Here is a 12387-nt window from a genome sequence, read left to right as displayed (position 1 = left end):
GTTATCAGGCATTAAAGATGAAGTGCACGTATATTGACTTGACATGCTAATTATTGATAAGTGGCGACGACCGTCAAATAAGTTAGTCAAGTCAAAAGTAGATTAAATTGGAACCGTAGAAAGGAAGAAACGGACACCACCGGGGAAAGCTTCAGCGCCAAAAGTCTGAACGTAACGTACGTGGCTCACTGTTAGAACGTTGCCGGCGGCACAAAGAAGAAGCAGATATTATATACCAAACTCGCTATGAGGCCGCATGCAGAAAAAGGAAGCGGGGTTTGCATAGGTGTTGAAGCGCGGAATGTACAAGAATGCAAATTGCAAATTTCAACTATTTTATTTCTTGACACTTTGAGTATTTCGTTCCCACAATCCGCTACTATTCACGTTTTATTTTATTTTTATTTTTTGCGCCATGTTTCAGTTTCCCTCACATCACTTCCCGTAATAAGTACCTTTGCCTTGTGTATCCCGTCTTTTCTTCTTGCTTGGTGCCGTCTTTCGGATAGAGCTAAAGCTTCCTGTAGTTTAAATAAATATCACGCGGGGAGATGCCAGTGCAGGCTTGACAAAGATATGCGTAATAAATTCCGGAAGTTCAACGTAACCCCCTTATCCAAAATGACACCAGTGGAGCAATTGTCCGCCCTCCTCTTCTATGTCATAATTAATAAGGTTGAGAGTCTTTCAGTGCTATGCAGTCGGTTCTTGTCTCTGTTTACAGCTATTAGGTAGTCTTTGATCTTAAGAAGGTTTGTCGGTGTTTGAAGAGTAGTAGGGTCTGATTTTATCCCGCGAAAGGTCCCGTGTTGTCATCAGGGAGTACAACGGAGCCGTAGTAGAAGGAACCAGATAAATTAATCCGGCTTCGTGCTTACAAAATGTCAAATAGGTGATACAAGCCAGAAGATCTGGCGTCGACACGTTGCAGCATATACTTCGGGTGGAAATAGAAGGTAACTCGAGGCTGTCGTGTTCCCGTAGGTGCTGTCGTGTTCCCGTAGGTGCTGTCGTGTTCCCGTAGGTGCTGTCGAGGAGGTCTGTACATGCGTCGGGTGCAGTCCCTCGAGGTAGTCGGTCGATGTACCGGTTCTGGCGATGCGCTTTGTCCAGACGATGGTAGCAGCTATGACGCCAGCCGGCTGAGAGCCGGACAAATGTGGACGCTGCGTTTCTAAACTTTCAATGACCAATGCAGGTTCTATCCCAGAATACCCCCAAACAGAAATCTATCGATAATTTGGACGCCTACCCATTCGTTACTCCGTGGCAATCAAGCAGCCCATGCGTACGCCCGAGGTCTTGAAAACCTGGCGCCGTTGGAGGATGACGACGGCGCACACCACCCTCTTACTACTTGCACCGACATGTTACGCAACGTTGCAGGTTATTTTGACTCATTTACCTGCCAGGAGCTGACCCGCTTGCAAAAGAACCACAAGTAATCCTCCCCACACCCCACGAGACTACATGCCACCTACCCCACACTCTATACGACCCTGTGCAGATACAGCGACCAACGCGTTGCTCTCTATCACATGGTCTGAGAGTGCCGGAATAAGCCAGACTTGAATCCAATTCCCAGTCCTACCTACGAGCATCGGGAGACTGAACATGCCAGCCCTGACTCGAATAGACAGCTATGGCTGAGCGTAAGGGCGAAGACGGCGGGTAGAACCAACGGAGGCATGTACTCAAGGACCCCGACCGCCAGCTGAATTGAGCAAAAGGGTTTCTGTCCTTTCGCTCAATAATTGTTCAGTCCTCCTCCTCCTCCTTCTCCTTTCCGTGAGTTCGGCGGCGTTCGTGGTCTTCACCGCTGCTTGGCCGTCGTCCTCACAAAATATGATGGCACAAAAAGTGAGACCGAAGCCGACACCATAGTGTGGTTGCAGAGACTGCCTGGTACGGCAATGACATTAAGTGGAACTGTCTGAGCATACCGGTTGTTTTACTGCCTGCTTCTTCTTGCTTGTTCATCCATGTATATTCAGCAGACGTCTTTGTAATTGTGCAGCTTACATCCTTGTGCGTGCTCTAAAATGCCTCGTGTGTAGAATGAATTCATCGAGGCCGCCGCAGGAAGTCGAGATGTTCAGATAGTTCCAAACCTTGCAGGTGAAAACTACGGCCCGTTCTAGGAGAAAGTTCACATAATCGCCGGGAACGCATCACCGTGAAGCATCTTTTGCTCATCGTAGCGCATCGCCACGCCATATCACTTTGAATGAACATGACCACTTCACGTCTCAGATAAAGATAATGATATTTCCGGGCGTCTTCCGGAAATATCCCGGAAGACGCCCGCGTTAACCACGCGATGGAGCAAGTTTTAAACCCAAATTGAAATTCTGAGTGTTTTACACGCCGAAGCTATACATGGGCAATGAAGCGAACCGTAGTGGAGGGCTCCGAGTTACTTTTGACAACAGGCGTATCATTAACGTGAGCCAAAATATCGGCATAGGCGTGTCTTCGCTTTTCGGTTCATTCCGAAAAACGGATGGGATCTAACCCGGCCGCGTCCTTGGGTTCGGCGGTTTTCACGCGGGATTGTGTCTGCTATCCTTATACCCTTGTCTGCCAGAAAGATAACTGCTATTCAAGCTAATATTGGATCTGTATCTATAATAGCTTGCGCGCTTTGTTCTGCTGTTGCCCCTGGTTGTGTTCGAACGCTCGCTATTCTAAGTCTAAATCCTGAGCTGTGACAATATTTCACTCAGTAGTGAATAGCACGCCACGCGTGCCTCTTCTCGTCTGTCTTTTTTATCCTTCCCACACTTTGGGTCATTTGGCTTATCTGAGTTGTCTACTTTACCGTCCTAGATTTGCGGGTAAACGGCAAAAAATATTTCAGTTTTCCTCAAGCTTGAGTCATTTTCGCGGCAGCGTCTGGTGTTGTTGTGTTTTCTTTTTTTACCGACCCGAGCGCCGCTTAAAAAATTATAAGGAATAGAGAAAGCCAGGAAGAATTCACAACAGAAGAAGTCATGGCTGACAAGTAAACCACACAGATGGTCCGTTAACCGTCTGTTCGAGGGCAGTGGCGTAGCCGCCGGAAATACACGCCGCCGGAAAAACTAACAACATAGCCCCTGCGCTCACTCAGCATCTTAGTCATATTTCTGTTTTGATAAATAGGAAGGGCTAGTTTTTTTCTTTTTTTCGATTCACCGTAATATCTGCATAAAAATACCAGTTTACCCAGGGCTCCCAGGACTTGTACCATAAACAACATTAATATTTTTTTTTTGGGATACAGCGCTCACGAAATTTCCGGTGGTGTTCCGACACCGAAACACACTCCTGGCTACGCCCCTGTTCGAGGGTATATATGTATTTTAAGCGTAGACTGTCGAGCAACAGGGTAAGACAGTGCCTGAGTGGCGTGCCTGGGCCGCAGGTGAGCCTGAACGTGGAGAAAGGCCGCAGCCTGGGACTGACCATCCGGGGCGGTCAGGAGTACGGCCTCGGAGTCTTCGTGATCGGCGTGGACCGCCACTCCGCCGCCGACATTGCGGGACTGCAGGTGAGCTTAACGACAGCGAATTAGTTTGTAGTCTATTCAGGAGTTCACTTGTTCATAGCAGTGTTCTAAAGATACTCTGAGGACACGTAAGTCCTTGTGGGCCGTAGCTTCAAATTGAACGCCTCTGAGTGGTACTTCACGTTTTGTGCTACGAGAAATATCTCCGAATATGGCAGCGGGCTATTCGCGGCGTATACTGGTTTGGACGGTACTTTCCTATCTACCCAGGTTGCGGCCACCGGCGATGTAGATGTTTCAGAATCCACAATGGTAGGGTGCATGGTGCCTGGGTCGCCGGGGACTGTTGCGCCGCTGAGTGAGGCGGATATGTGCTGCTCTATGGGTATGTAAAAATGTGGCAGTATTGCATTCGACCCCGGCGGAGCGTAGCCTAGTACACCGCGGCGGGTAGGAAGAGCGTATATCCGTAACGTTGCGCTAACGACATTAACGTCCAACTAGCAAGTCAGTAGGCGGATGCCTGTTACCGTCGTCTGAACTCTAAGCGCAACGTTACGACAAATGCTGGGAAACTCCAGGGTAAGCGTTGTGCGCGGTCGCTTTTGTTTGGCTTAACGTGAGGCAGCCCAAACCTCGAGCCTGACGACGTGCAAAGCAACGCCAAAAAAAAAAAAAGAAGAAAACTGCACGTCAACGTTCTGGCGCCTGTTAACTTCCGGAGACCTCAAAACGTAACGTTGGGCGTAACGTAATAAAAAGCCCCGGAAACTGCTGGCCGACACACATTATCGGGGGCGTTGTACGCGTCGCAGACTGTCGTCGGGCGGCCGGTTCTTCGTTAAAGTGGCGCCAAATAATGGTGTTACATTTTAAGCCGCTTATCAGTTAGAAATCGTGGTTCGGTAGCTCCGTATCCGAATAGCAAAAATTGGTGGGCACCAAACTTTGGTTTTCTTTGTTTTCTAACGCAGTGTGTGACCTTTTTTCTCGGAAAGGCGAGTGTGTGTACCGGCCACAGTGAAACTAATTTTTTTTATTCTGGTTGGGGGGGGGTTAACGCGCCTAAGCTACACCTGGGCTATGGCTGTGAGGCGAGCCGTAGTGGTGGGCCCCGGATTAATTTTGACTAATCGGGCTTTTTAACGTTTGCCTAAATCTCCATACGCGGGCGCTTTCACTTTTTTGTTTTTAATTTTGTTTTCCGTTTTAATTTACATTAATGATATAGTTAATAGCGACAAATCTGCTGACTATATTTTATACGCCCATGACAAAAGTGTGCTTTTCATTGGGCAGACAAGCATCGTTTTAGCTGAATGAGTGAATAGGGCATTGAAACAAATAAACAACTGGGCAAGTGAAAATGATCTAAAAATCAACGTTAATAAGACTGAGGCAATCATGGTTCACCCACGTCAAAAAGTTTTTGATCTTCCGTCGCTTGTAATCAATAACGCTGCAACTGAGGTCGTTCGCCATTCTAAAACTCTCGGGAATAATTTTCGCAGTAAGTATGTAGTTGGACGACCACGTTGGCTACCTTACGCAGAAACTTTCGTGTGCGGCTGCATATTTGCGTCGCTATTGTTCTTTTCCCATTTCAGTGAATACACTGCTCCACGATTCTCTGTTTTCCTCGATCCTGAATTACGGTGATCTGGTTTGGCCAACGACAATAGCTGAAAATACTGATAAACTATCGCGTTTACAGAAACGTTTAATCTGCATAATAGCCAAGACTCATTACTATTCTCACGCTGCAGAACTGTTTGCAAATTTTAACATTATCCGTGGCACTCTTTATACACCTATAGGCTGATCTGTTATTACAAGTTGGAAATAGTTAAGCACGACCATTCATTAGCTGAATTAGCCGGGCTTACAACGTACCATCCTGTGTATTGAACACGAAATTCTGAAAAATGGAAAGTTAATATTTGCCGAACAACTTACGGAAAACAGATCTTGAAATTTCGCTTGCCGTCAACCCTGAACGAACTGTACGAAAAACACACCCCAGATGTGGCAAATAAATCGTTTAGAGATTTACGCAAAATAGTTCTGTAACCCGAACCAAAGTGCAGGTAGCAATATCCTGAGTTCGTTTTCTGTTTTGTGTCATCTAAATCGTACCTGTGCTCCTTATCGCGCACATTTTGCACTCACGCATACTTGGTTTTGGTGTACCGCGCATTGTCCTAGCGTTTTCTTTTATGGTTTCTTTTAATCTTACCCACATTATGTACGTCCGATCATTCTTGTTCTCCCATCCTGATATTGTTTAACTTTGCTATTTATATCACAATACATTTGTGTCCACGAGCAGCTCCGTCTGCAATTTCAAACTCACTGAGTGTATTCTTAACGTGCTCCGCTTTCCACTGTATGCCTTGTAAGGGACCCCCGTCAAGCCTTTTCTGGGCTTTTTGTCCGTGTCCCTAAGCATAGGTTTGAATAAAGTGATTTGATTTGCTTTGGTTTGATTTGATTTTCGCCTTCATCAGCGGACATCCCGGCTGGGTTTAAAGGGTCGTCCTTGGGCTCAGTAGCATAACGCCTCGGCCACTGAGCCACCGCGGCGGGTATACCTTCAGCAATATTATTCGCTACAGCTACTTGGCCCCATTGAGCGTGTGATGGTTTGCAAGGCGTTCTGCCTTAAAATATTTTTTTGGAAGTCCTGACAAATATTCGCTGCAGTATTCCATAGTTGCAGTATTGCAGTATTGCAGTATCGCTGCACTATTGCAGTATTCCACGCAACAAACCTATTCCATAGGTTTGTTGCGTAATATCAAGTAACGCACATTTTTAAAGGGAAACTTTAGTGCCCTCACTGATGGCGTTGTACGCCAATACGCCCTGCAGGAAAGCCAACTTTCTCTGACGATGAGGATGAATGATCGTGAGTAAAGTGAAAGAAAAAATGGCCGCGTATCTGCTCCTTTCGTCGCAAATGTCGACAAAAGACGATAGTCTTTGTCGACATTTGCCAAGTAAATGCCTCCCTTCGCTTTCCCGCTCACCTCTCATGTTGTCCCTCTTGAGTCGCGCTCCTCCCAAGGTAAACACGGTAAAGGTTTGCTCGAGTCGATTTAAATTAACCGCGTTGCACTGCTCGAGGCCGGGTGCCTCGATGCCAGCGCTGCCGTACGGCGGAGACGCGCGTGAATCGAGGCGCCCTACTTCAACGTTTATAGGACCGCGTTGCCGTAGTCCAAGTGCGTTCCAAGCAGATTGAGTGAGTGAAAAACATTTTATTGAGCCGGTGAAGTGGGAGTGGTTCCTTATTCCAGGAAGCCATGTGATGAGCCGGCAGCCTTCGCTCTGGAGGCCAGAAGTGTCTGGACGTCCAGAACGCTGCTGGTCACCAGGTTCTCCCACAGCTCAGGGGTGGGATGGAGGGATGGAAGAGGGAGGAGGTTGTGGTTGTGCTTGCACTCTAATATGACCTGGGGAAGAGTACAGATTGTGGACCCTATCTAGCGGAAGCTTTCGTAACTGTTGCCGCTTGAATTCTTAAAACTCCGCTAGAGGCTATAGTGGCGCGGGCGACAGCAGGCGACAGTGTTTTTTTTTTCTGCAGTAACAGTAGTATTTCATTTCGCAAAAATCAAGCATGTATGAATTTTTTTTATAAAGAAACACTAAATATCATTTGTTTATTAATTTTATGTCTTATATTGGCGTAATGTTTTGTTCTTGTTCACCAATGTTGATAAGTATGAACATATAAACCGGGCTTGTACGTTTAGATTTCGCTGTGAGTATATAAGACTATTGCCCAGACTTCGTTTCACTTTGGCCGGGTCGCTGAATCAAGTCACAGACAGACAGACCAAAATTTCTGCATTTAAGTAGCCCAAGAAAGACCATCATCTTTAAAAAACGCTTCCCCTGGCCGGAGTCGAACCTGGTCTCTCGCATTAGGAGGCCGGAGTCTATCCGATTGTTCCATTTCGACACGGTCGAAGTGAACGCAAAGCAGCAGGTGCCAATTCAGGCTGTACACCTCAAACCCAAACGCTAGGCCTATGGAGGGCACATGAGATAGTTGCTGTGGGTGTTCTAGAAAGGTGGTGCGTACCTCCAGAGTAGTACAGACTCGCAGTCTGATATTGGCCAACCAAGGGATCCATCACGAGAAAGCTTAGCGTTCAACCATCGTCATCGTTTAGACGGAGGGGTGCATTTATTTGGTCCGCTAGCCGGTCTATGGGGAAATGGGAAATACATTTGTTTTTACAGGACGCCATCGGTCACACTAAGAAATCTTTCGCTTTAAATAAAGCGGATTGATTGATTGATTGATTGATTGATTGATTGATTGATTGATTGATTGATTGATTGATTGATTGATTGATTGATTGATTGATTGATTGATTGATTGATTGATTGATTGATTGATTGATTGTGCGGTTTAACGCGCCGACGCTACGCAGGTGTGAGGCGCGCCGTAGTGGAGGGCTCCGGGTCAATTTTGACCACCTGGGGGTCTTTAACGTGCACCGAAATCTCAAACACACAGCCATTTTCCCTTGTCGCCTCCGAGAGAAAAGCGGCCGCTGCGGCCTGGAATCGAACCCGCGTCCTCGGGCTCAGCAGCACGCTTTAAAGAAAGCACCGCAGCTCGTCCTGTTCTGAGCATAACAAACAACAAAAGGTAGGAAAAGTCCCGCACTGTACGAACAGATGGCGTGCGAGCAGCAGGAACACGTCATAATTGAACTGATTTGAACAAACCTTGAGGGCACGCATCATGGGATTAGCGAGAGCGGAGGGGTGGAGACAGAGAGGGGAGATGGTGTTACTTGTGGCAGAAGAATCCGCCAACATTTGCAGGGAAGCAAGCAGGTGCGCCACTATTTTTTTTTTTAAATGCAGAGCATTTCTTTAACTCACGATGTCACCCAGTCTAGTTGTCCGTCGTAGTCCGCACTCCTCCCCCTACACTATATAAAAAAATAATACTTACCGGCGCCTGGTTTCGATCCCACGACCCTGCGGGCGGAACGCAAGGTACATGGTGCTCTACCCACTGCGCCACAAAGCCGACACAGAATGGAAGGCTATGAACGCGCCTTATATCCTTGACTCATTCAAACTACGTCAAGAAGCTGCTGATACAACGCATTCACTACCTGTGGGCGGAACGCGAGGTACATGGTGCTCTTCCCACTGCGCCACAATAATCATACCCACCTGCTAATAAATGATGTCACGTGACCACGTAATTACGTCTCCTCATTTAATTACAATACAACAACCAACAGCAACAAGTGCAACAACATTAACGTAACGCAAACTACTTAACGTCGTGCGCCCCCGGAAATGCTCTGCATTTGATCGTGCCCCTCGCGAGGGGGATGTTTAAAGTGGCTATCGAATGCGTTCATTTGCTGCAGCTGAAGGAAAGCCGGCGAATAGCTGCTACATCGCGGTAATGACGTAATTCGAGCGCTCAAAGAACGCCAAGTTTCGGGAAAGAGAGCAAAATCTTTCGAGCAGGTTTACAAGTTACCTGGCGGACACAAGCAGTCATTTTTTTTTTTTCCATGGGTACCGGTCGACGACGTTAGACCGCAAAGCGTGGGGTGAGGGCCAGCGTCCTATGGTTATACTTAACATCATTAAACCGTGTAGTTGAGCCAATTACGACGTGCCAAGCAACGTCATATTCGCTGTACAACGAGCTGCGGGTTCCAGTTGGCAATGCATATGCGATGGCCTGAGGCCCGGCCGTCGCATGCGCGCCGCCACCTCCCTCTGCTGCACGGCAGCCTTGTCGCAAGCAACCTCTGCTCCGGAAAATACTGGAGGCTTCGCAAATGAGGCGTCACAAAACAGGCTTCACAAAACAGGCTTCACGAAACAGAATTCACGAAACAGGCCTCAGGAATATTCCGCGACGAAGTTAAAGGTAAGCGCATAGTGCTTTCGCACTAGAACGGTGCTGCGTTGCGCCGTGCCGTGCGGACGTTGCGTCATATTTGGCTAGTACAGGATGAAATCCCACTGGAAAGTACTTTTTTTTGTTTATTTATTCTGAGTGGACACTGTAGAGACAAATGCACTGCACTCATGTCGTCGTGAAATGGTCAGTCAACGAAGTACACTTCAATGAGTGGTCAAACATCGATGCAGGGCTCCACTTACGCCACACTGGGTGCTGAGTTAAAAAAAATTGGCTCCAATCCACGCTGTGAAGGGGGTTGGAACGCAAAGTTTTAAACGGCAGTCACAACAATTGCCCATGTGACGTCACTTGAATTCACACACGTGGCTCTACAAAGAGTGAAACGAGAGATTCTGCCAGGCGTTACTTGGAATTCGCGGGGGTGGCGTCCCGAACGCAGCAGCGTCGGACACGCCGGGGCTAGAGCGGTGCACGACGCCGCCGTAGCCCGCCCGTGCGTCGGCAGAAGGAAAACGGGCGGAGCGTATTTCGAAGGGTGAGACAGCGGAATCTAGGCGTCCTGTTGTGCTAGCTCGGGGCTACACCACCGCGCGACACAAGCGTACACACCGAAACAATGGGCATGTGAGCTTAGTGATTCCCCTTTATACCGATTTAGACTAGTTAGCTTAGTAAGTTTGAGAATTGCGAGAAAGCTGAGGGAACTTTTATAATCGCTGTTTATCAGATCCATTGCTCCTTCCGCCTTTTGCAATAGCTGTTAGAGGGACACTGAAGTGAATTTGTCAACCTCCAATTTTTTGCTTGCACTGCGTAGACTGGCTCGAATTAACACCCTTTTCATCGCTTATCCGGTTAACAAGTCGGTAATTATTTTATAAAGCCCGAAAGAAGAAAAACTACCATGCGCGGTCTGCGGCAGCCGCACCAACTAAACGCTGTGACGACGGGAGCAGTTGCACCGTGATTGGACGATGCTCACAATTAGCATTCAAACCAAATTCGGTTTCGGTTCTGTAAAACAACATGCTTTTCGAAAACGAAAAAATAAACTTACAAAAAAAGAGTACCCTCGGGGATTCGAACTTGCAACTTGCAAAATAACATGTCTGGTGCACCAGACCACTCGGCCACGGGCCAGAGCTCTGGGCGTTGGAAATATGCGGTATATAATGTATAAACAGTTTACACTTTTATTTAGTTTTAACATTTCAAGCAGCTTAGGTGACTATTTGTTGTATAGCGCTCGTGCAGTAAGCGTCCCCCAAATTTTCACAATATCTCACGTCTAACAATTGCATTTCTTAGACGGAAAAGCGTTCACACATGCGTAGTCGGACTGCCGACAGCTGTGCTTGTTCACCCAGCGCAAAAAGTGCTTCGGGCTCCCTCGTTTTACGCTGTACGGTAAACGTTTCAGTTGGTTTTATTTCCTTAGTGCCTATATTGGCTTCGCTGACTTCTCCCGCCTTCAAGTGGCCTTAGATTTTCCTACTAGTGTACCAGTCAGCGAAGCGTCGCATGTGCGCTTGTGCAGCGCTTGTGCGGAGCGACCTGGACTTGGAGCTTGATACAGTGTATAAACTACAAACTAAGGAAACGCACATTCTTTGATTCCCAAACGTGCCGTGGCTTAGTTTCAATTGAGTGAAGGATTTGCGACGACCCGTCGGCAGCCGGCGGACTAAACTCTGTACCACAAACGCTGGGCCGACTGACTCTGTCGTAAAGGTCGGCGAGCCGTGCAGTAGCGCAGTCAAGCCAAGTCATCTCCTCCTGACGTCACACGAAAACACCACAGAAAATGGGCGAGGATGCAGAGAGGAGGACAGCATTTCCGAATTGATTTTTCAACTAAATAAATTCGCGCAAACGCACTCAGATTGGGTCGAAATATGGCCTGTGGACTCCGAACTACAATTTGAGCTAGTAATCCCGCAATGTTTACGAATCACTTCAGTGTCCCTTTAAAACAACCGAATTGGTATTCATCAATTTAGACAACGGGGTCCCATTCGTGGCAACCAGTGCGGAAAAGGTAGCGTTTCTCTAGCGGCCAGATGTCTGTATGTTGTTTCTGCTTTTGCTTTCCCGCCTTTCAAACCATTCCTTCACGTATCTGTGTCATATGACCGCTTAATTTCGTCGGATCCGGGTTACCCAGGAGGTCCTGTCGAACAATTTATTCAAGCCGTCCCAAGGAAGCGCGCAATGGACGTAAAGCTGCGCCACAGGCCCAAAAGAACCGTCTCTAAAGCAGACGACAAAGCCGGAATGCCGACTGGCCCGCCGGCGGGCAGGCACCTCCGCGCGGGGAATGCTAGTTACATTCGCCGCGCCATCTACAGTGTGCTCCGTGAGTGACACTTCCCCCCCCCCCTGTCGCCGCCTCCGCCGCGTTGGGAGTTTATTGTCCCGCACGCGCGCTGCAAAAGAACTGTTGGCTGGTAGAGGTAGGCAGCTTTGCTTTAAAAATAAATGGGATGGGAAATACTCGCCGCAGTGGATCAGTAGAAGCAGGCACCGTTCGAATTTAAAGAGCGGGTTCGTGATGTTAACGCTCGCTGCGATATAAATTTGGGACACCGAAGCCACCTCCGAGTACTCCGGACAACGTTATCTGCGTCCTTTCCTGGTGACATAGAAGAAACCTGCTCAATGCATACACTTATGAATGAACGGCGCAGGCTTCAATTATGTAGTCCTTTCACGCATCCATAAAAGGCGGTCTTTAAGGAAGTTAATTCTATGCAGCCTGAGAAAAATGTACACACGAACCTTCTCTGGCCTTACGAAACCACCGTAAACATCGAAATGAGGCTGATGACGGAGCAGAAAAACTTTTGAGAAGTGTCGGGCACAGGTCTACATTTATCTACTACAAGTCAAGAACAAAGCGAAGAACCGTCGTTTTATTTCCTGGTGTTGTGTTGTTTCTGTTGGCTCCCACTGCTTGGTGCACAGCATTAGCTAGCAT

General features: G+C 47.7%; 1 protein-coding gene across 1 annotated transcript in view; it reads left to right on the top strand.

Moving 5' to 3' along the window:
- Positions 1-12387, top strand: part of LOC144137020 (whirlin-like) — a 267993-nt gene that overhangs the window by 80096 nt on the left and 175510 nt on the right. The window contains exon 5 of the mRNA XM_077669440.1: positions 3407-3532. Coding sequence (XP_077525566.1) covers positions 3407-3532 — 126 coding nt within the window. The remainder of the gene's footprint in view (positions 1-3406; positions 3533-12387) is intronic.

Source organism: Haemaphysalis longicornis, unplaced genomic scaffold, assembly GCF_048455015.1.
Source record: "Haemaphysalis longicornis isolate Haplotype H1 unplaced genomic scaffold, Haemaphysalis longicornis Haplotype H1 scaffold_1, whole genome shotgun sequence".
NCBI classification, from domain to species: Eukaryota; Metazoa; Arthropoda; class Arachnida; order Ixodida; family Ixodidae; genus Haemaphysalis; species Haemaphysalis longicornis.
The sequence above is the reverse complement of the archived record's forward strand: the minus strand, read 5'-3'. Positions and strand labels throughout refer to the sequence as shown.